This window comes from Tiliqua scincoides, chromosome 5 (assembly GCF_035046505.1).
Source record: "Tiliqua scincoides isolate rTilSci1 chromosome 5, rTilSci1.hap2, whole genome shotgun sequence".
In the NCBI taxonomy this organism is placed as follows: Eukaryota; Metazoa; Chordata; class Lepidosauria; order Squamata; family Scincidae; genus Tiliqua; species Tiliqua scincoides.
In genome coordinates, this window is record NC_089825.1 from 60,984,442 (window position 1) to 61,009,515 (window position 25,074).

The 25,074-nt window shown below is 43.7% G+C and overlaps 1 protein-coding gene across 2 annotated transcripts in view; it reads left to right on the top strand.

Moving 5' to 3' along the window:
- Positions 1-5,998: 5,998 nt before the first annotated feature.
- Positions 5,999-25,074, top strand: part of HECW1 (HECT, C2 and WW domain containing E3 ubiquitin protein ligase 1) — a 171,815-nt gene continuing 152,739 nt past the window's right edge. For both annotated transcript variants that reach the window (XM_066627949.1, XM_066627950.1), the window contains exons 1-2: positions 5,999-6,317; positions 18,799-18,906. In XM_066627949.1, coding sequence (XP_066484046.1) covers positions 6,029-6,317; positions 18,799-18,906 — 397 coding nt within the window. In that variant the 5' untranslated portion in view covers positions 5,999-6,028. The remainder of the gene's footprint in view (positions 6,318-18,798; positions 18,907-25,074) is intronic.

A 25,074-nucleotide genomic window follows, 5' to 3' on the forward strand; every position in this document is an offset into this window, starting at 1 on the left:
CCATATTGCATGTTATGTGGAATGGATTGCTGAAGATCTGCATGATGGTTGGCTTTTGATGAAAATCTCTTACAGTTGTGCAAATGATTAGTTGAATACTGATCCCTGCATTTTTCCAAGCGAGTTGCTTTGGACTTTCTTTCAGCAGTCTTTAGATTTTGGGCCCTCAGTCAATATACAGTCAGCCTGCATCTAATAAAAGAGTTATGTTCCAAGGTCATGTGTAAAGCCAAAATCACATATACTGGTCCAGCTTTTTTATCCATGGATTTGGGAACCACAGATTCAGCTCACTGCAGGTTCCAAACTTGCAGTGGAAGGCTGGATCTGAGCTCCCGGTTGCGACCGGAGGTGTTCTCTGGTCTTGTCCGGGAACCTTTCTGAGACCCGCGGTCTCCTGAGATGCCAGAAAGGCCTCCAGAGATGCCCGAAAGGCACTTACAGTTTTTACAAAAACTGGAAGTGCCACCTCCAGAGGCCCGTAGAGGCCTTTGCAGGCCTCAGAACACTCTTGGAAAAGATCTCTGGTCACGTCTGGAGGTCCTGTGGACCGGATTCATGGATTTGCTTATCTGTGCATTTTGGTATCTGCAGGAAATCTGAGAACAAATACCAAGGTCCAATTGTAGTTGAAACGCCCTTGAGTCCAACAAATACTTACTGTCTCTTTAAGAACTAAACGCGCAGTACAATGGACATGCAGGAACTGTGATGACTCAATTTGCTTTCCAAATCTCCATTTGCTTTCTAACAGGAAGGTCAAGGAATTGTACCCTCCCACTTCCTGCTGCTCAGGAGCAAGGTTCCTTTGAGCAAGGTTATCACTAAGCTAAGGCGACCATAGAAATTCATGCATTAGAAATTTTGTATTACAGTTGGAGCCTATTTATCCGAATTAGTTCCGTTCCGTGACTCGGCGTGATTAACAAAAAACGCGTTGTGCTAAATTCCATAGCGTTATGCAAATACACTGTAGCCTGACACTTCCGGATGGAAGGAAACTAAGGCAGCCGTTATCAATCCCCTCCCCTCCGCCTTCCCCTCCTTCCCCTTTCACAGGTTTTAAGTGTCCAGTCCTACGTGTTTCTACTCAGAAGTAAGCCCCATTGTAGTCAATGGGGCTCACTCCCAGGAAAGTGTGGAGAAGATTGTAACCTAAATCTCATGCTTTGCTTGCTGGGAAGGCTTACTTGCTGGGCTGTTTTGTTTGTGTTGGCTGGAGCAGGAGAGCCTGCAGCATCTCAGTGGGAGGTGGGGGAATTTGGCAAACACTCCCTGGGTTTTTTAAAGCAATCCCCCCTGTTGCTACCGCACTTGCCCCTGTGTGTGTGTGAGTGAGAGAGACAGCGCTCCACGTTGCTGCACGTGTTCTGGTTACATAGGGTTTTCTGCCCCCCTCTTCAGCCTCTTTGCTGGCTCAGGGGCTCCAAGAGTGTTACTGTTCCTTTGCAAGGGGAACCTCTTCCAGGGCTCCAGGGCTATTTCCTTGCCTGTGCCAGGCAGAGCATTTTTGCAGTGTTTTGGGCTGCCTGGAAATGGATCAGCGCAGGGCAAAGGAAGCAAAGGTGTGTGTGACTTTTGGTTCCCCCACCCCATTCTCATTGAGACAAATCCAAAGATAAAAAATCCATAGATAAATAGGTTGCACCTGTATAAGTACCAGCTATCTATAGAATGAATGCTCCTTGCACTCTCTTCCTTTCACATGCATACAGGCACCCACAAGCCAGCCCTCTCCTCTGAATTTTCTGTAAAGACTCTTGTTAATGAAAACCTTTGAACTTTACACCTGCATGCATGTAAACAGGCTTTTGGCTGTCAGATATTTCTGAGCACCTAAATGGAATAGGGATACACTTTTGCTTATAGGTTGATCTATGTTTTTATCTACCTTTTTACGCCTGACATTTGTGTAGGAGTGAAAGAGGGGCAAGAGTGGGTAGAGGCAATACTACACATGACTATGAGCCAAATAGGTCAGTTTCTGCTCTCATGTACACCCACGCAATGCCTTGGCTTGCAGGGATACACGCTTCATCTGTAGGGTTTTGATTAAAATTATAAACGTAGCTTTTGATATCTGGGCTGATTTTTTTCCCTTTAGATTTAGAGCATTATAAATAATAAACGATGCCTGAGCACATCTTGCATGCTTATAACATCTCTATTCACACTGCAGGGCTTGCAGACTGGGATGTACAACACCCATCGCTTGAGCTTTGTTCTTGATCAAGGAAGTTGTCAAGAAGAGAATTTAGAGTTGCCAAATGAACTTTGAAGTGTCAGAGGAAATGCACTTAAGATTCTGCTGCACTGACACCTCCCATAATAAACTTGTTTTTCCACAATTTACAAAAACAGGACAACTGTCACTGTTAGCACATAGAAAGCTTTGGGCTGATGGAATTTTGCTTCACCTTGCATATTTTCTATTTCAATGGGTCTCAAACCACCTGCATAGAATCCTTTCTGTGTTGACTCATTTCCAAGAAACCTCTACAAGGCACAGAACTTCTCCATTTTGTAGAAGACTCAGGTCATGACCTGGAGCACATGCTCCTATTATGTTGGGCCCTGCCAAGGGCTCACTATTGTAAACCCAGAAGATGGCCAATAATGCACCCAACGCTTTCCTGGAGCTGTGTATTGCAGGAAAAGATAATCATGGTGGAAAGCTTATCTACCTTTATTGATACTCTCACTGAGAAACTCCTGATATGGTTTTTTGATCCATGGTTTCCTGATCCAGAGTTTGAAAACCACTGCTTTATTTCATGGTTGGCAACCTTCAGTCTCGAAAGACTATGGTATAAGCCTACAGCACCCGGTATTCCCAGGCGGTCTTCCATCCAAGTACTAACCAGGCCTGACCCTGCTTAGCTTCCAAGATCAGACAAGATCAGGCATGTGCAGGGTATTTCATAGGTGGCCTGCATCTGCCATGAGTGGCACAGGCACTATCCTTGGAGAGGTAGCTCTGCATAGAACAGGGATCTCCAAACTATAGCCTGTAGCTCACACCTGGCCCACCAACATGTTTTGACCTTCCTGCTGAGCTCAGTGACATTATAATGATGTATGCCCTCCAGTCCTTCACCTTTTCCCTCCACCTGTCACCATATGCCTTTTTTTCTCCAGCTGGATGGAGTGACTGCTGTGCTGGGTTGCTCTAATTGAGAATCCAACTGAGAGGCAGAGACTGCACGCAGCCCCACAGCTGCAAATAGTGCCAGTATTTTTTCCTGTTGCAAAAAATTCTTACAGTTTTGTATAAAATGTATATATTATCAGGGGAGACGCAACTTGGAGTGCTGCCTGACACCGGTTTGGGTCCATTGCCCCTGTACTAAACAACCCCCAAACCAAAAGCCTTCTTGTCTCCTTGTTCTTTGCCTTGCAACCCAGAAGTGTGGAACTTCTGGTGGCCAGATGTCTTGCACTTCCAGGTTGATTAAGGAGTGCACTAAGTAGGGGAGACTCATAAACTCTTCTTTCTGTGCCATTTCCCCAGTTAAAATCTCCTCATCCACCCTGAATGCTGCTGTTTGCCCCATGAGGAAGATATAGCTAATACATGTATATTTTCTATTGTCATACAAATAGCAGCTTCAGAGGATCAGATCTGATTATAATATTGGCACAAGAAAAAGAGTTAACCTTCCCATTCTCATCCCAGTGCTGTGGTCCCAGTCAGATCTTCCTTTGCAATCTTTAATATCTTTTAAAAATTGTATGGAGATCCTGCCATGGATTTCTCACGTGTGTGTGTTCGGTATAGAATAGGTAGAGAACATTGGGCTATTGGGATTTCTCACGTGTGTGTGTGTTCGGTATAGAATAGGTAGAGAACATTGGGCTATCACCTTCTTATATGGTCCTTTTAAAACCATATTGTTACATTTTCAGTATGGTATTATATAGTCATTAATACTTACAGCACAATCCTATGCTTGTCCAATGCATTAATACTTGTCCAATGCATTAATACTTACAGCACAATCCTATGCACAATAAATCTCATTGTGTACAGTGGGCCTTACTCCCAGGAAAGTGTGAATAGGATTTCAGCCTTAGGGCCTAATCCTAATAGTGATTGTGCCAAATGGAACCAATTTGAACCCATTTATGCCTGGCCCACAGGTGTACACATTTGGTCCTTGTTGCATATAGGCATCATTGGGCTGAAATGGCTTAATTTAACTTCTAGCTGATTGTGGAAATTCAGTGCCTTAACAGCATGAAAGGGCCTAGGTGTGAGGAAAAATCCCTTAATAGTCATGTTGCTTCTTGTAGAATATTCACCCATTCACACATAGATGGGCATTGCTTTTCAGCTTATCATTCAGTGGCTTGCTTGTTAATTGTTTCCTCTGAAAACAATTTTGTTTTAGGCGATGTGAGGGGATATGAAAGTTCTGTTTGACCTGAGATGGCTCTTCTACACAGTTCATCACTTGGGTTTATCACTAAGATTCCAATCTTATGCCTGTCTACTCAGACGTAAACCCCATGATAGTCAATGGAGCTTACTCACAGGAAAGTGTGTTTAGGATTGCAGCTTGAATGTTGCAGTTATTACATGATTTGTGAATTACAGGTGTGTGCCGCTTAACAGTTCACTTAATGATGGACTGCATGTATGACGATGGTCAAAGCACAGTAAAGATGCTCTTAATGAGGCAGTCGCATCTCCCATAGGCTGCAGCAGGGTGTCTCTTTACAAAGCAGAGAGGCTCTTAATGCAAAGAAGAGGCAATCTATTCCCAGTAGCCTGTGCAGCCAGCTAGTGTCAGATAGTGTCTGTCAGCTGGTGGCAGGGAGTGTCTGTTTACATAACAAAGGCAATAGATTGGACCGAATGTTCACTTTGGGCGCAATCTTATCCTGTGCTGGAACAGGCAAGCCACTTGTATCATGATGGAGGCCACTTAAAACTGCAACCTTATGAAGGCTCCATGTATTTGTGTAATGTGCATGATGGCTCAGCACATGGGTCAGCTATTGTATGGTTTCCTTCTCACTGTTCCAAACTATCAACTGGAATGTTTTGCTGTAGCATGGAGACATACCGCATTGCAGACAGATGTGGCTACCTGCTGCACACGAACAACTTATTGTGGGAAGTTACCACATAGTAATAGATAATTTTAAGCAGTCTAAGTATTAGAAGAAGGTCTGAAATTCTTAAACCCTTTTTGCCCTGACTGCCTCCCTCCCTCCCTCCTGTATGTGGCCGTGTCTCAAAGCTATTCAGAAAAAAATCTCCATGTAGAAGCAAGTGGCGTAGAATCAGCTATGGCAAGGTAGTTCAGCGTTTGGTCCAAAGAGGATTCAACTGAGATTTTCTGGCAAAGTTTAATACTGAGCACAGAATTTCATTGTGAATAGTTGCAGCTCAGGAGTATCAAGTATCACGAAAAGAGCTCAGCTGGCAAACACCAGTAATTTTCATGAAGGTGACTCTGCATCTTTTTGCAGAAGCAGATGGTGCATTTGGGCCAGGCAGTGAAAGCAAAGATGACTGCAATAGGACACAGTCTGGCTTGGTTGCCAAAGGCTGCTTATGGGCCAGTGAGAAGAGTTAAACAGGAATTTATTTTGCTGATGAAAGTTCTGTATCTTGTTCAATTCTAATGTACTTTTTGCAGAATGAATTCTACTTACACAAGACATGTTGGTACAAACTTATGTTGCCTCACAGAGATGGACAATACAACCAGTAACCTTAATAATTACTAGTCAATGGCAAATGCACGCCAATCTATAATAATTGTAAGCAGCTCTCTGTAGTATTCATGCCATGAATAGTATACGTGCCATGCTACCTTTGAACATTTTAAAGAGGTTTTCTGCCGTCTTGTACTCATGCATGGAGATTGCATTTGTTCACTTCCTTGTTTTTCTATTTTTTTAAATACTAATATAGCCACAATAACAGATTTCACAAAAATGGTTTCTGAATTTCTGTGACTCCTCTCTTTCATTTTGACAGAATCTGTACCAAAACAGGTTCCTGGGCCTGGCAGCCATGGCATCTCCATCTAGAAACTCACAGAATCGGCGCCGGTGCAAAGAACCTCTGAGGTACAGCTACAACCCAGACCAGTTCCACAACATGGAGATTGGGAATGGCCCCCATGAGACAGTCACTATCCCACGCTCTACCAGTGACACAGACTTGGTCACCTCAGACAGTCGGTCTACACTCATGGTCAGCAGTTCCTATTATTCCATAGGACACTCACAGGATCTAGTGATTTATTGGGATATAAAAGAAGAAGTGGATGCGGGAGACTGGATTGGCATGTATCTCATTGGTAAGTCAACCTTACCCTTATGATAACCTTACCCTGAAGATATAAAATGTAGTATAAGAATAATACTTTTATTCTGCCTTTCCTCCAAAGTGCTGGTAGCCCAAACTCACTTTTTTCCTTACAAAAATCCTGTGAAACAGGTTAGGCTGAGAGGCAGCGGTTTTCTCAAGGTCGCTCAGTACCTTTTTGGTTGCATAGGGGTTTAAACCTTTGTCTCCCTGGCCTTTTAAAAAAGAGACCAAAATTTGTGATATAACAAATTTTTTGTGATACGAATAAATTGTGATACAACAAACTAACCAGCCGTATGTCTTGTGGTTACAAGATGTTTGACAGCCACTCCACCACACACTTGCAGACCAAGACAGGAAATAAAAGTGAACAGTTTATTGAATTCCTGTGGAGCAACAAGACATGGCTGATGTGTTTGTATTCAGCTTAGTCAGTGAATGTCTTCTTACTTGTAATTCAGCTGTAAATATAGAACTTTGTTCGGTTGAATTCAGTGAGATTTACAACCCAAGCCTAAGCTGCACTGGTGTAGCCAGGCTGTGTGGCCTCCGCTGCATCCAACAGTGGAGGAGACTTGAAGTCTCCTCAGGGTAAGGGAATATATTTCCTCTTAACCTGATTAAAGCCCCAGCCATCCCCATGGGGCTTCTTGGATCTATGCTAGCTATTTAGCTGGCACAAATCTGGGAAGCCCCATGTAGGGCTCTCCGGTTGGGGAAGGCGGTTTGGATGCAGTGTGCACTGCCACCGCTGATCCCATCCCCCTCCCGGGCTTGATCCCCTGTTCTACCCTCCCCATCCAAAACCGCCTCCCTCCTTGCCTCCACAACGCTCTCCCGCCACCCTAACCACACCCCTGCACTGCCCAGTGCAAATTTACCTGTGCAGGGTCCGAATGTGGCTCTGTTTAGCTGGCTCAGGCCTTCATGCCAACCCAGCCAACTCCTGAGTAGCTGCAAAAGTGCCTTACGGCATGTTTGTGACACCCTGAGCTGGCATCGGGATAGCTACACCAGCTCAAGTAAAAATTAGGATTGTGCTTTTACAGTATATGCTATAAGTATAAGTACTTGTGAGAAGGCAGTCAAAGATTGGTTGTCCTGCTAAATCAGGCCAACAGGCTAAATCAGGCCTGCAGGCCAGTACAAGCCCCCTTCCTAGGCCTGAGATAGTGCAGTGCTTTACTACTGTCAGTGTTGCCCAGATAACCCCCCTTCCATGCACACAAAGGAACCCTTCCTCTCTTGTCTTCCATCTCCTTTCTCACTCTCATATCTTTAAAAAGGCAGAGGTTCTAGGTAACCTCTCTTATTTCCTCTACACATACTTCCTCTTCTGTTCCCCTTCCCTGTTCCCCTAAAGGCTTTTTAAAAAGTCACAGAGGTGGAGGTGGTAAAGAAGCCGGTGGTGGCAGGTAACACTAGCCCAGGCAATATAGGCTGGCAGTGGGTACAAGGATCCCCCCACCAATTTGTTTCTTTCTGCCAATCTGTCACTTGAGGTGTTACCTCATTAGCAGGCTGGTTGTATGCATCTGTTCTCCTTGGTGTGCCTGATTCAGACTTCGACCAGCAACAGCCGTGAATTGCACCCGTAGATACTCTTTACAGATCCCCATTCCTTATCACTTGCAACAGCCTTTCGAGGATCAGAGCTTTTTCCCTGCTTTTAGTCACCAAAACAGCGGAGAGTTTGATATCACATACTTCCTTCATAGGAAGGCTTCACAAGAAAGCTCTTCGTCTATTCTCAAATACATGTAGTAACTACGATAAAGCACATAAAAATCAGAAGCGGCCATGGTGTGATTGTTTCACAGAGTACTTCCTTGCCTTTCTTTTTCTTACTCCTACATGGCTACACATTCATCTTCAAAATATAATAAAAACATTTGAAGTGTAGATTGCCACAGTGATCTGTCACTGTACCTTTACCTCTGTACCTCTGATATCAGTGCAAACTACTAGTGTTGCTTCATGTGTCCCCAGAAGATTTAGTGAGTCAACTTGCAGAAAATTATACTTACCGTTTTCTACTGCATCTGCATAAACTTGTGAGATTGTGAGATTCTGGACTGTTGTGTGGCCCTTCCCATTGGTCAATTCTTAAATGCTCGTATTTTTTGAAAAGGATCAAGGGATGGTGAATGGTATAAAATCCTAGACACTTCAAAAACTGAGGAAAGTAAACATATATCAGACATTGACAGGAAGCAGGGACAACTGAACTGGATCCTGCTGCACCTGATGCCAGATCTGCTGTCAATGCCCAACAAACTGCAGTTACTTACCAGGTTCTTTTCTGTACCATTATTTTAGTCCAAACAGGAAGTGCAGGACAAGCTTTCTTGGGAACTCCCCGTGTGCACCACACATTCTGGTTTCTTCAGTGGGCCTGTAAGGAAGGATCCAGATAAGTGGCTGCTTTCCCACCTGCACTACATCTCTCCTTCCTCACACAATCCCTTTTAATATAAAAAAATTGTATGTGGAAGTAATCAAGAGAGTGAGGCAGATTGCCACCGCCCCCACATGGTATGATCCACTTTTCCTACCCACTCATCTCACACCTTTCTCATGTGGACCTTTTAAGTTTAAAGGGACTGTGTGAGGGAAGGAGTGAGGTTCTCACAAAAAGCAAGAGGGCAGTGGATTGATGTGACTCTGCAGTGAGCTGGAGGGAGGTGGTGGCAGACTCAGGGTGAAAGACCTCCTGAATCTGCTGCTGCGCCTGGCACCTGCAACTGAGTTGCATTATTTGCTTCATGGCTGAGCTTACCCTGACAGGGGGACCAAAATGAGGCTGTTTTGAATCAGTAATTGATTGTTGGTTATAACTTTCTAGAATTTTTCTAATGATATTGCATCTCTTCTTGGTGTGAGATATAAGATATAAAGTTCCCTCAATACCAATCATATCATATACCATGTTATACACAGGGGGACCCCAGTATCCACTGGGGGTGCTGCAGATACCTGAAACCATGGATACATGGGACCCCCAACCTGCAACCTGGACCCTCTGGAGCCTTGTCCACCCGGAGGGTCCAGCAACCCCCGCAGCCTGTACCCTCTGGAGGCAAGGGGAGCTGTGCTTCCCTTGCCTCTGGAGGCTCTTCTGAGCAGCACACAGACTGCATGTTGTTTTTTAGCCCAAAAAACAGTCACTTCCAGTTTTTCGACAAAATCAGAAGTGATTTTTTTTTTTTTGGCCTTAAATGGCCTTTCTGAGCCCTGCAGACAAGTGCAGCCTCTGCGGGTCTCAGAAGAGTCTCCAGAGGGGAGGGTGCACGGGGGAGGGGGCTGCATTCGTGGAACTGAAATTGCAGATACTGGATCAATGGACATGAGGGGCCTCCTGTACCAATTTCTGTGTGGTACGCATACTGTTTGGTGTGTATTACTTCCTTTTCAAAAAGGCCTGTGTGTCATAGGTATGCTCAGGCCTGGAACATACCTGGTGCAAACCAGCAAGGAGAAGTCAGGTGGCTGAGGGGTTTTGGGAGTGAACATGATGCCAGGTGTGTTATAACAACAGTAGCATACCTATGTGGGTTTCCCACATAGTATCATGTTTAAATCTGGTCACCAATGCAGCATACACCCTTACCATGAATTTCTGGTCTGCTAACACTGTACATGTGGGCATTGGTTACCATATCTAAATATGATTCCAAACATGTGAAATGACACGTGTTTACTTAAAAAAAAACACATTTGGCATTATGTTTAAACTGCAATTCAGATGGCAGACTTCTTTTGGAGACAAAGGCTTTCAAAGCTGGTTTGTCATATGGCATGGTGGTGTATGCTTGAACTTGCTGAAAGTTGGCGCTCTGACTCCCACCCATACAAACTGCTTTATAATGGCTTTTTTGTATGGCTGGGAGTCAGAGCGCTACACATATACAGCCATGCAATCTCTCTCTCTCTCTCTCTCTCTCTCTCTCATATATATGAGAACAGAACAGTGTCCGGAACAGTGTCCTTTCCAGTGCGTGAAACCTGGGTAAAGTAGATATGGAGGATAGACTGCTACCCATGCAGCAAATCCCCCCTCTCCACGTTGCTGAAATGGTCCAATGGAAAGGCAGAGGCCAATACGGTTGATTCCAGTTGCATCGCAGGAGTTGCCAGAACGTCACTGTGTTCTGCCATGAACTGCCTCAGGGACTCCGGCTCCAGATTTTGCCTTGAGGTTGACTCCTGACTCTCATATATATATATATATATATATATATATATATATATATATATATATATATATATATATATATATATATATATATGAGAGAGAATATATATTCTACCTCTATGTATATATAAGGTCAAATTTATATTCTACCTTTTCCAGCAGAGAAATACACAAGGAGGCTCAGAGCACTTAAAAATAACAATATAAAGTACAATCTAAAAGGAACAAAAGAGAGGTAGAACTGAAGCTGTCATATCAATAAAAGACCTATTGCTCAAAAGCTTTTCAGAATAAAAATGCCTGCCCCCCCCCCACTCCATGACAGGTCCACATCAAGTGGCCCAGGCTGCATCTGGCTTTGCATTTGCGTTGCTTGGGTACAGTCAGGGAACTTAACAGGTCACAATGGCTGTTCTTGAATAAAACAACAAGGAGTGCAGGGCACAAGCTTCCCTTTCATGTCCATTTGTCTATTGTTGCATGTGAGAGTAAAAGTGGTCTTCCTTGTTTCAATATCATTCTGGTAAAACCAAAACATTTTTAAAAATCTGATAAAAGTTCATTATGCACAAAACCTCTAGGGTTCAATTTCTAGGCTGTATTTGTTCTTTTTTATTATTCAGCCATTTCTTTCAAGTTTATATCAGAAATATTCTTGACCTAATTAGCTGCTGAAACTTTGCTTTTAAAACCATGTGCTTTTTTTCTCCTCTCTTTTGCCTTTAATTTTATTTTTGCCCTAAAAGGCAAATCTCTCTGAAGTTATGTGTAATTCCAAATATATTCTAATTAGTGAGGATTTTCTTGATGTACTTTAGAATGTATTTCTTGCATAAAGTCCTGATCCTGAATCCACAGAAGTTCATTGTAAAAGCAAGTGGATGAAAGATGAGCTTTGGATCAAGCTTTATATGTTGTGATTAGGCACAGTATTTATACTTTCTAACACCAGTGTGCAGCAGTGATGGTTGTGGAAAATTTTTTCCTTCAATTCTCCTGTCATAATAATTGTGCATTTGAGAGGCATGCTCTAAAGTACATTTAGTTTGTACAGGGCATGACCATGTCTGTTTAATTCACCTTTATTCTACATGAATTGAGAGTATGGGCACAATCCTAATCCCTTATGTCTTTGCTTTCCAGCACTGGCATAGCGGTGCCAATGGGACATGTGCTGCATCCTGCAGTTGGGTGTCACTCACGGAGGTTTCCTCAAAGTAAGGGAATGTTTGTCCCCTTACGTCAGAGCTGCATTGCTGTTATGTGAGTGCTAGAAAGCACTGACATAAGGGGTTAGGATTGTGCCCTATGTTGTAGAACAGCGTTTGTCATCATTTGTCCTCTGCAGTACCACTTCACATGGTACACATTTTCGAAGTATCACCAGAAGTAACTGGTAGTGACATCATTAAGAGTTACTTCTGGGTAGGGAGGCCAGATGCAGCACGACAAACACCTGTAAGAAGCTCATGGTGGACGGGAGGGCTTTTTCAAGTGCAGAAAAACATGCTTTGGAGCCTCCTACAACTGTTGTTGTGTCACACTCCTGGTCTTGCTGCCGGGTAGCAGGTGTCCAGAGGTTCCGCGAATACCACTAGCTGCCACTTCAAGTACCACTGGTTAAAAAACACTGCTGTAGAACAGACCACTGTGATTGTGCATTGGAAGGGGAGATTGACAGTGGTAGTCAGTGTGTCTGTCTGTGTATGATCATTGATTTTCTTATTGCAACACACTTGATATGGGGCTGCTCCTGAAGACCCTCAGAAAGTTTGAGCTGGTACTGAATGTTGCTGTGAGGTTGTTAATGGGGCAAGATACTGTGATCCTGTTATTCCAACTGCTGTATGAAAGTCCTGTATGATTTTCAAAATGTGTTTAGCAGCACTGATGCCTCTAAATCAGCAATTTTCAATCTTTTTCAGCTCATGGCACACTGACACTAAAATTGTTGAAGCACACTACCAGTTTTTTTAATTACATTAAATTATTTCATTTCAATTAATAAGTACAACTAGATTAAATTAATTAATAATTCAGTGTTAATAATTTAATTAAATCAGTACATGACAATTAAAGAAATCCGCAACATGCTGAAATAAAACTTCTCTGAACTTGAATAGATCTTTCTCATAAAGTTACCTTGAGGAACTCTATAATTGGAGAGGGAAGTGTATGTAGTTTCTGGAAAGGAGGAAAACATGTTTGTAAGTAAGGTAGTCACATTTTTATCAGAAGTGTTGGCAAAGAGATCAGACTGAGCACATGGTGTACTGGAGAAATGTGGGGTGAGGGGCAATGATCAGGCAAGATCAAAATGTTGGGGATTTAACAGGGGCGGGGGGTGAGAATGTGAGGCAAATGATTATGGACCTTTGGAAAGTGGGGATGATTGAGGGGAGGGACAGGAAGGGAGCTGCTTACTATGATTAAGAGATTTTAGGATGGGGGAAGGAATGAGTTGTGCATGTGGGAGGGAGTGGGCTGAGGTAGAAGAGGAGAGAGATGTGCCAGTTGCCTGCTTGTGTGTATGAGAAAGAGTAATACCTACTATAATGGCCAAAAAGTGTCCTGTCAATGGAGGCAATGCAGGGAGGGTCACTTTGGGGTTTTGTAGGCAAACTGTGGTGAGTCACCAGGATTAAAGCTGCATTTGATGGGAACATTCCATTGTTTGCATTCAGTGAAAGTTCTCTGCCCTCCCCCAGCTGAACAACTCTGAAAATTGAATAAAACAACAACAGGCAACTTGTGGCATGTGCCGAATTTGAGAGGGGGGCAGACAATTCACCAGACAATTTGCCTGTTCAAGCCTCACTGAAGAACTGAAAATATGTCAACTGTTCTGATTTCTTTGGGAGTGAAAAGCCAGCCAGTAGCCCTGGGCAGACTCCCACTTCATTTGCTTGCTTCTTACCTGCTGCCTGCCTTCTGGCTTGCTCACTCACTCGCTCTCACTCTCAGTGTGGCTCCTGCCTGGAGCTCCTTCATGCTTCTCCGGCTGTCCAGTCAGTGTGCAGGAGAGGCAACAGCCACATCATTCTTGCATGATAGCATGCGCTTCAAAGTGGCAGGTTCCACTTTTTGCTGACCTCTCTTTGCTGGTCTCTTTGCTGGCCACTTCTTTTACTTGTGCTGTTGTGTGAGGCTCAGGGCAGCTGCTTCTTCTCTTGTGCTGCAGCTGTCTGTCTTCTCTGGTCCTGCGGCACACTTGAGGCCCATTTGTGGAACACCAGTGTGCCATGGCACAGCAGTTGAAAACCACTGCTCTAAATCATGTCTCCGGGTATTGTTTTAGTTGGCATTATGCCCATAAGCAACTTCAATAACTATTATTTTTCTCTGCTTGAAAGTATTTTCTACTTCCCTCAGATATGTGAAATTTACCCTTTCAAAATTATCTTGCACAGGCGAGATTCAGTATCTCTTTTGCTTTGAAAATAAGGTAGGTTTAGAATTTAATAGAGCACATGTTCTATTAAATCCTGCTATTAAATCCTGCTATCCATACATCCTGCTATGTAGCAAAAATGATAGCTGAAGCTTGTTCTTAGGGACTAGCAGCTTCCCCTGAGGAGAGACCTTCCTCCTTATATTGCATTTCTGAAAGCACTGGAAGAATTTGTGAAGCAAATACTATTAGAAGGGAATATTAGGTGAACAATTTTTATTCAGTCATTGACTGGTGGACTTGTGTGTCCCACAGGGTGCAAAATGGAAATACATTGTGGCAGGAGGACCTCTTTTGTATGCACAGAGTAGTGAAATTGACACGTAACATGATCCTAACCTTGTCACCCATGTTTGTTAATATCTACCCCAAACTGCTTTGGGAAGCAAAGCAAACATGGGCAGTGTCATGTCATGCAGGTTAGGTTGAGGGTCCACAAGCCCCTGAAGGCCCACAAATCCATTTGACCCCTGAAGCACTTCAGAACCCATCTTTTATTGGTGTCTGTGTATGGGGGAACAGCAGCAGAGCAGTGAGACTGAATTTCTCTGTCATTGTTTTCTCCTCCTCTCCCTACTTGCAAATTGCTTATTTGAAAGCCCTTTGATGATACAGAAGCCTGCAAAAGGCCCAGTTGCAGATGTATGCCCTGAGCAGGGGATGACAGCAGAGTGACTTGCTTCATTTAATGAGTTGCAGTGTCATCTGTGAGAGGTTGAAAAGAGAGGTCCCTTTTCACCATTCTAGGGAATGGTTAGCAGTGAAAGAAGGGACAAGGATCATGCTCTTCAAGGCCTCCCCATTTCTCTGGCTGTGGGTGCAATCCTATCCTGCATTGGAACAGACAAGCTGTATCCAGCGCAGGACAGGGGCCATAAGTGGCTCAGTCAGAGGTAAGGGCCGCTGACCCCTATGGGTCTCTTCTGACTTGCACCACTTCTTGAGGTGGCACAAGTTCGTGGAGAGCGGAGCAGCTTGGAGCCACTTTGTTCTCCCCAGGAACGGGGGTTGGGATCAGGCATAACTGCTGGGTCCCAGCCCTGCCTCCTGCTCCCCCTGCCTACCCCCGGGGCCGCCCACCACCCACCCAGGAACACCTCCCCCCTCCTCCTCTCGGCCCCCCTCGCCTACCTCAGAGCCTTGTGTCGGCGCAGCCATGCCGATGCAAGGCACTCTGAAGAAGCTGGTACAGAGGCTTCCATCAGCCTCCGTAGGCCGGCACTTCTCTGAGTGCCGGCCCGGCTTCCTCCCGAGGAGGCGCGAATGTGCTTTATAGCACTTTTGCCACCCTGCTGGGCTGGCACGGGACTTGCCCTGGCCCAAGTCAAGGGCTGGATTACGCCCTGTGACCCTTTATTGACGTTAATCAAAGATTTGGGCTGAGTAGTCAATAGCACCATGATGACCCATCACCCAGCTGTATTGCTCATTTTTATATCTCTTAGGGAGGTAATGAAAACTCTGAACAGCTGGTTTTCAGCTTTGGGAATTGGATGGAGGAGATGGAAGTGCTCTTAGTTGGAAATTTGGCTGCTCTGGTAACCGTTGATCAATCTGTTCAGCACAAGGCAGTGTTCACCCTGAAGGATCACAGCTTGGGGAGTTCTCGTTAATCTGGAGCTTCTTTTGGAACGCCTTTTACCAGCTTTGTTTGGTGCATCTGCTGTGAATATTACTTGAAAAGTCAGACCTGGCCACAGTTACCCATGCCCTGCTCACTTCCACATTTGTCAACAATGTGCTCTATGTGGGACTGCCCTTGAAGAGCGTTTGGAAACTTTGGTTTAAAATGCTGCTGTGTGTCTGCTGGTCAGGGTTGCTAGTTGGAAACATTAATGTGTTCTGCATTGGCTCCTTGTTTCCAAGTCCTGTTCAAGGTACTGATGTTTACCTTTGAAGCCCAAAATGGCTTTGGGCCTGAATATCTGAAGGACCTCCTTCAGCGGTATGTGCCTCTCTGTACTCCACTCAGTATCTGAGGCCCTGCTCCATAGATCTTCTGGGACTCAATCAGCCTCCTCAAGGAACAGGACCTGTTCAGTGGTGATGGCAGCATTGTGGAATTCCCTCCCTGTAAAGATCCATTTGACCCCTGTTCTATTCCTTTCCGTATGCCCAGCAAATACTTTTGCAGAAAGCTTTGTCTGCTGGTTAATTTTTGTTATGCTGTTTTGTGTTCTCTCCAGAGATTGGTTCACAAATACATTGTTGACAGTTTTGCTGCTGTTCTTTTCAGTCATTAAGAGCCCAATCCTGAACTCTGAGTGCCAGTCCAGCACCGGTTCTAGCTCAGCACCAGCCACTACTAGGCTAGTGCCATTGGACTGCTGCTGCTTTGCAGTTGCCTGAATCATGGGGCAGCGGAGAGTTAGGTGGGGGTGTGGGGGAAGCGGGAAGGAGGCATTATGGAGCGGGGAAGGTGGGGGGAGGACAGAGAGAGGATGGGGAGGAGACGTGCTGGGGGGAAGGAGTGGGGCAGGAGGGAAACGGGACCCGCATCTAGAGCCTCCCTGTTGGGTTACCTGCCTGACTCAGAGGCTTTTGATTCTGTAGCAATCCAAGAGCTGCTGCAGAATCGAGTAGCCCTGTTGTGGGGATACTTCTCCCAAGGAGCCAGCAGCAGCTGCCCTGTTGTGTGCACATTGCCGCAGCAGCTGTTTTGGTGCTGCAGCAGTTCCGGCGCAACGGGCAGCTCAGGATTGGGCTGCCCAACATAGTTCTTGTAAACAGCAGATCACGCAGTAAGCTTGTTTTGAGTGTATTGTGTCAAACTGCAGATTTCAATTGTTGTAATTAATACATCCGGGGGGGGGGGGGTGATAATTCTTCCCCATTAAAAGAATAATGTCAGTGTCCAGAGAAAGCTAGGCTAGAATCCTTTGCCTGTGCATGGTAGTTTGATAAGTGCAAACATTTTTTTTTGTAGAGCAGGGGTGTCCAAAGTTTTTGGCAGGAGGGCCACATCATCTCTCTGACACTGTGTCAGGGGCCAGGGAAAAAAAGAATTAATTTACATTTAAAATTTGAATACATTTACATAAATGAATATATTACAGATGAATTTATATAAATGAATGAAGGTCTTGCAATAGCTCAAGGCCTATAAAAGGCCTTGTACAAAGCAAAGCTGGCCTTTCCTTTGTTGCCACTACTGCATCACAGACATGAAACAACAAGCAGTGGAGGGAGCTCTCATCCCACAGCTCATGCGAGAGGTCAAACAGTTGCCCTCACACTGAGAGCAGTTGCGTCTGGCCAGTGTGGACTCCAACAAATCTCTGGAGGGCCAGAGGCTCATTGGAGACTGGGGGCTTCCTGAGGGCCGCATTGAGAGGCCTCGAGGGCTGCAAGTGGCCCCAGGGCCGGGGTTTGGGCACCCCTGTTGTAGAGGGAGGAATATTCAGTCATGGGAGTGTATTCAGTTCTGAATTGTACAAGTCAGACCCAGGATTAACTCATTGCTATGAGTGAGAGCTAAGGTCTCTGGGAAATGCTTTCTTAAATACCAATGGTGCTAATATATCTACTTTCTTGCATTATGTAATTCTCTGAGAGCACCTTTGTATAAAACCAAAGATTCAACCCTAACAGCTGCCTTCTGGGATAGTCTATGGCAGGGGTCTCCAAACCCTGGCCCAGGGGCCAGATGCGGTCCGTGGCCAGCCTCTATATCTAGCTCATGGCCAGCCTCTTGTTCCCTGAAAGCCTCTGGCCCACTTGGCCGAACATGATTGGAGCTGTGCTCTGGAGGGTGTTCTAAGGACCAGAGAGGTTGAATGAATGAGCCCATTCATTCACTTATTCACTCATCTAAGTTCCATCTCTAATTTATTTATATAAATTTTATATTTAAATTTTTTTTCTGACCCTGTACACCTCGCCAGACATATGATGCGGTCCTCTGGCCAAAACGTTTGGAGACCCCTGGTCTGTGGTAAAATTTCAGTTTTCTTTCTAGTCTCAACAAAAGGCTAATCTAAAGCTTAACCTCCTCAGAATAAGTGTAAATATTTATCTTTGCATCTTTCTTTGCAGTATAAAATCAATGGATAATAGTCATCATGATTTTTAAAAGAGGGAGATTGTGTCAAGACACTTTCCATGATGAAACAGCTATTGACAAGCATTTTCTCCATTTTAGGGGCCAGCTTTGCTTTTGTTGTTACTTTTCTATTGAGCTGAGTCTTTTACAAGAGAAGCATTTTTTTAACATATTGGTTCTTTTCAGAATTCTTCTTCGTGACCGTTTTGATTTCTCTGAAAATAGTGGCTTTGTGTTCACAAGAGGAAAATCCATGACCTTGTTACTTTTGCAACTAATGTTGGCTATATTATGCCCATAAAGCATAACTAACATTCCAGGGTGATTCTTTGGAATTTTACTGTTTGATTTAATTTTAATGCTGTTGTTTCTCTGAACTAGGCAGGAGATATAGTATAGATAAATGGTATCTTTTAGTGGGCCAGCTTAGGTTGAGTTAGGTCTATACCACCTCTAGAATTCTGTTCAATAAAGAGTTGTGTGAAATTTGGAAATCTTCATATTCCTTATGTTTAAAGAGCAACACAATAGTCACTACTGAACTCTGAATTGGAAAAGGCATACTTTTAAAAACCTTGGGTATTTAAAAAAAATGCAGTGTCAGTGCTAGAGACTCATCCTTATAGAAAAGAGAAATAATTAAATATAATTTTTTTAAAAAGTAAACAAACTTTTGTTCCTCCATTGGCAGTGTCATCCAGAGACAGATTATACAAAAGATATACTGTGTTTTCAGCTCTTTTAGCTCTCAAATAATTGAATTTCTTTTACTAACTTTGCAGATGAGGTTTTGTCTGAAAATTTTCTGGACTATAAAAATCGTGGGGTGAATGGCTCTCACCGAGGTCAAATTATCTGGAAGATTGATGCCAGCTCTTACTTTGTAGAGGGTAAGTATTTTAGAGTGCTATTGCTCCATAATTCAGTGAAAATAGGAAGAGCTTACAGTCTGCATGTTCTTTTGGGAATTTCATGTGTGCAACTAAAAAAACCTGAATGTATGCTTTAACTTAAACTGTGCTTTGTGAACTATAGCAGCTAATGGTGCGTGAATGCGTGAATGCAGTGGGTGGAATTGCACCCATAACTCTTTATGTGGAAGTAATTAAGCATGAACACAATATCATACAAGGAGAGAATTTCATGATGGGTGCTAGATGTTTCAATGTTTGTAAGTGAGCTGATTCTCATGTGTGCTTATTTGACATCAGGATAATTAAATCAACTAGTTGATTTATGACTGAGCAGGTCTGCAGTTCAGTTGCTTATAGGATTGTATGATTTTCCTTTCTATCTCTTTTAAAGCCTTCTTACTTCTTCTTACTTTGGAAGTATCAATGTTGAATTAAGCATCTTTCCCTGTTTCTCCTTCCTGTTATTTCCATCTCTGTCAAAATTTAGATAAGCTGACCCTTTTGCTTATCTTATGGCCTAATCCTATTCAAGCGGAGCACTGGTGCTAGATAGATACTGTAAATGTGCAGTAAAGCATGTTTGTGGCACAGAGCGAGTAAGGAATGCTGGCAGGAAGGCCTGCACCATCCTGCCAACACCAGATCTGGAACTGTGGCTGCCAGCACTGGTGAGTGCAGCGCCGAATAGTGCAGAGTTGGGGAAGGGTGGGATGGAGGCAAAGAGGGGTTGTTTTGGGAAGGGCAGGGAGGGGACAGGATTAGCCGAGGAAGCCTACATTGAATACTTTTCCCCCTTCTGGGAAAGCCTATCACAGAGCTTATCAGGCTTGTCCCAATGATTTTACTGGTGGCGATCTGAGTAGCCCCATTGGGCAGGCTGGGGCTTGAAGGAGCGCAAATGTTTCCTTACTGTGAGGAGACCTCCAGCCTGCTTAAACCCAGCACTGGATACAGAGTGGGCTATGTGGCCCTGCTGCACCAGCGCTGGATAGGATTGGACTGCCCAACATGTTATTCTATAATGTTTATATTGCTGGTGCTGCACACTAGTATTAATGGTTTTCTAGTAGATTAGTATTGCTGCTGCTGCTGCTGCTGCTGCTGCTACTACTACTACTACTACTACTACTAGTAGTAGTAGTAGTAGTAGTAGTAGTAGTAGAATTCATATTAATTCTGCTTTTTGAGATTTTCTTTATCTTACACTCTGAAGAGTGACGTCACGTATGTACAAGATCAGGGGAAAGCTTTGAAAACTAGTTTCTTCAGATGCGGTAAAGTTTCTTCAGATGCCCTCTTTCCACATGAGGGCGCATTCATATTAAATATTAATTATATAGAAATGATGCCATAAAGTAACCTTTTTGTAGTTACTTTTTATAATTGAATATTTACTTGAGTATCAGGCTGAAATTAAAGCAGTTTACGTCTTTGACGTAGTTGTCTGTTTTGGCGTCAAATTCTAAATTTGGAAGTGTAACCCTTCAGTCATGAGATATAAACCATATATTTTATGTATCTGAGACAAAGTAACTTTCATTTACATCATGACGGAGCAGCAGAGAAAGAATAATACAATTTTAGATTCTTTTAGATTCAGTTTCTGAAATTGCTTCTAAATTAGGGGCTTAGAAAGATATGAGAGCTGATATTGTGGAAAAGAGAGTAAGATGTGTTTCAGTTAGCCTCCGTTTGAAATCAGTGTTATTTATTTTACTCAGAAGTAAGTCCATTCTGTTCAGTAAGGCTTAGGGCACAATCCTATCCTGGAACAGGCAAGCCAAGAGGCTTGCGCTGTATCCAGTGCAGGATAGGGTCCCAAAGCGGCTCAGCCAGAGGCAAAGGGAAACTTTTCCCCCTACCTACGAGTAAGGACTGCTGGCCCCTATGGGTCTCCTTGGACTTGCGCCACCTCCTGAGATGGCGCAAGTCCAAGGAGAGTGGAGTGGCTTGAAGCTGCTCCAAACTCCCAGGGTTTCGGATCTAGCATAACTGCTGGATCCCAGCTCCGTCTCCCACTCCCCACTGGCATGCCCGTGGGGCTGCCCACCATTCGCCCTTCCCCCGCCCAGGAACGCCTCCTCCCCACCTCCTCCCCGCCCACCCCAGAGGCTTGCGTTGGCCCATCCAGGCTGTCGCAAGCCTTACCGAGGAGGCTTGTGTCAGCCTTCATAGGCTGACGCACCTCCGTGTGCCAGTGCGGCTTACTCTCAAGGAGGTGCAAACATGCTTTACCACATGTTTGTGACCTCCTGGGCTGGTGCAAGGGACTTGTGCCGGCCCAAGAAGTTTTCAGGATTGCGCCCCATGTCTGTTAATACCTCACTGGTTGGCCTTGACAAAACCACTTGCTCTGCTGCAATATATTATTACCTCTTTACAGTGCAATCCTATGCATGTCTATTTAGTAATACATCCCATTATGTTCAATGGAACTTACTTCCAGGTAAGTGTGTATCATTGTATTCGAATACGCTCAGTCAGTAAGGGTCATGGCTGGTAAGCCAGTCTAAAATTATGAAACTGCAAAATCCTTTAGCCATAACGCAGCTGCCTAATACCTAGGAAGGCCATGATAGCCCTTTCAGCCTCAGTGAACCAAATTTTGAGAGTTTGGGAGATGTTTTCATAACTAATCTGCAGTAACTATTTTCTCAAAGATTCCTGAGACACTGGCTTTCCTGAGACACTGGCCAATTGCAGGAAGGAAAACAGCTACTTTGTAAGACTGCCTCCATCTCTCCTAGCGGAAGTGTATGAGCCTGTGTAAGTAAACACACATGCTCCTTGAGATATGCGGGCTAACCATATTTAAAGCTTTGTTCCCAAGACACTGGACCCAACAATGTGAGAGGACAAGGCTGTAAATATTGAATGGTATATATCAGTGTTTCTTTGGTTGCTACCTAGTGGTCAAACACAGCTGGGCTAATTTATTTAAGTTTGTTAAGACTGAGCATGCTCAGTCTTGCATGTGTTTGAAAAGTAGCTCCAGGATGAATACAAGACTCAGAACTGGCTTAAAGAACACATGCATACAGGCTTCCTTGAGGCAAACAGGCAAACTTTCAACATTATCTGTATTGAAGGCCTCCCTCAGTGTAGGTACTGGATGTAATGTTGTATCAGGGCAGAACATTGCAAATCTTGGCTGGTGCATGTCATATATGTTCCTGTGGTTGCCACCTAGTCGCTGCTTCCTTGTCACTTGCCCCCTCGCCATGAGAGTGTAGGGTAAAACACTGACAACTTGGAAGTGTTTTGGTTGGCCACATTTCTTTAAGAATCTTGGATTTTTCTCTAGATTCATGAATGTTTTCCAAATATATAGTTGGTATATTTTCAGTAAAAACAGCACACTAGCTGGTGGCACCTTAAATAGTTCAGGCATGAACGCTTTTAGATAAGAGCCTATAAAAGCTCATGCCACAATCAGTTTGATAGACTTTAAAGTATCACTGGATTCTATTGTTTTTGCTTTATGTTTTTCTTTTTTGGGATTACTTTGGAGGAAACAACTTCAGAGTTTGTTGATGTTAATTTTGATCTTTTCTTGGAATTATTAAACTGTCGAAAATGAAGCCACGCTTTCTGGGACTATGGAGAAATCAACTATATTTTCTAGAGTATAGGGTAGGAAGTGCAAGAGAAAGGCAATATTCTTGCTAAACTGGGGCAAGTTAGTGTCGTTGGATCAAATTTGGCTGCGCTTTTTCTATTTAGTGTACATTTTAGAATTAGAAGAAAATAGATCTTCACCTATCCAGCTTTTTTTTGGAAGTGAATTATTTCTGTGAGTCCCTGAATGTAGTAGGGACAGAGAAAAGTGGGTTAAGGAGTAAAAGCAAGGGAATCAAAGAAAGGAGGTGATCTCGAAGGCAAATGATCATGCAATCCTGTTATGGTCATTACTTTGGATACACAAAGATGGATGGAGTTCACAAAATATAATCACAGTGATTTGGGAGTGCCCAAGATGAAAGTGGCTTAGAGCACATTCACATGACAAGTCCCTGTACTGTTGGTTCAGCACTATAGTTAAAATCCAGGCAGGGATGGGGAGCCAGACAAACTGAGACCATCTGGAGACATAGCCCCACAGTGCAATCAACTCAGGCTTTTATTGCAAAGCTTGCCAGATTCTCAGAAGATGTGCTAGGTAGGCCTAGCAACCAATCCAGTTGTAGCTGGTCAACAAGCAATTGGTGGGGCCAAGGCATGAAAAACTGTCAAGATCAATAAAATCAATCCAAAAGATTCAATCCTGACAGATGTATCCTAAAATATATTCTTAGATTCTTTGCTCATGTAACTGTACATTCTGCATAATCACTTCAGCAGCAACATCCAGTATCTCTGAGCATGTATCTGAATTCCCTGTACAGTTTTAAAATGGAAATAAATTGCATATTGCATGTGTCTGTTTCACTCTGCTCAGTTCATTTGTTATGCTTAGTGGGCTCTGGGCTTGTGAAAAATTACTTCAATTTGTTTCTTTGCTCCCGCATAGTAAAAGCAAAGCTTTTGTTACTGCATCTGTGCTTGATGACATCATGTTACACATCATTGTTTGTTTCTTGCAGCACATGTGCTACAGCTTTTATGGGGCTACCATAGGGAGTTCTGAATGGATACTTAATATTCTGATATACTGGAGACTCATACTGGTAGTGAAATGTTATATTGCTCAGATTGACTGAAAGATAAAATGAAATGTTATTAAAGGCGAAGCATTTCTTGATAGGAAGTTTGCTGTGATGTTTTGAATAGTGTTTGGTGCAATCCTATCCCTCTTTTGCACAGTGGAGCGCACACTCTGCTGGCAAAGACTGTCACAAACGTATAATAAAACACACTGCTACAGTGCAGTTTCCAGACCTTTCAATTGGAAGGCCTGTGCCTTCCCACTAGCATCAGCACAGGGAGCAGAGCATGCTGGAGGAGGTAAGTTTCCACTGGACAGCACAGGGGAGGAAAGGGGGTGGAACAGGGTGGTGGGAGGGCAGCAATGGGGGTAGAGGTGGGAAGAATGGGGCCAGGAGGGGTTGGGACCAGCATGTGCTGCATCATATCCCAGTTCCCAGGTCTAATCTGTCAACCTGGACCAACTCGAGCTTGCACCAGTGACTTTGCTGGTGTGGGTGCAAGTAGACCTATTGTGCCAGCTGATGCTTTCCCAAGGGCAAGGGGATGAACAGAATGTCCCCTTACCTTGGGAGACCTCCAGCATGCAGAATTCATGTGTATTTGCCACTGCATTAGCCTGAGGAAATTTGCGCTGGATTGGGCTGTTGCTGAATTTGAGAAGCTTTCTGTGAAAGAGTTTGCAGGCCCTATAACAGAAGAGTGAGAGCTTTCCCATTTAGTAAGAACCTTGACATTCTTTGAAGGCTGACAAAGTTTCTTCTGTACCAGAAACCCAAATGAGATTTCTGCACCAAGCCTAAGGAGCCTAAAATGCAAAACTGTATCCCAGCAGCACTGATGTTGCATCATGGCTGGTGATGTTCCATTCTTCTAAAAGCATTGATGGAACAGTAAATCATGGGATTGAGCTTCTAGTCTGTTAAGTAAGCTACGTAGACAAATCCTTTACTGTGTAGAAAATGTACTTGCATGCATTTTATGAACCAAGAAATGTGTAAGGGCTGGTTAAAACAGTGTTGTTGTCTAACTATACTGTACTGTACTGTACTATACTATAGCACTTTGTTTCTGTGATGAAGGGGTACCAGCCATTATTTTAAAACAAATCTACTTTTTTAAAACCTGAAGTTAATGAACTCATCATTCTGAGCAATCATTTGTTGTGTTCTGCATTAATTAAAAATAGCATCTTCTGTGGCAAACAAACCTGCAAAAATGAATATTTATTTGTTGTGCTCATCTGCAGAGATTTTAATTTGTATGTTCAGATATGTTCAGTTACTACCCTGTTTTGGTCTAATCTATAACACAGCTAATTCCAGTTATTCTTTTTTCTGCTAATCCTTATGATCTTGCTGCAGTAAGTGCACAAGCTCTGGCTTCCATATGCACATATCTTGTTCCCAGATAGACTAATGGATATTTAGTTCTATCTTATCCAGTGTTATCAGTCACCTTGTTGCAATTTACTTCTGAGGAGAGAGCTTCTTTCTGGCT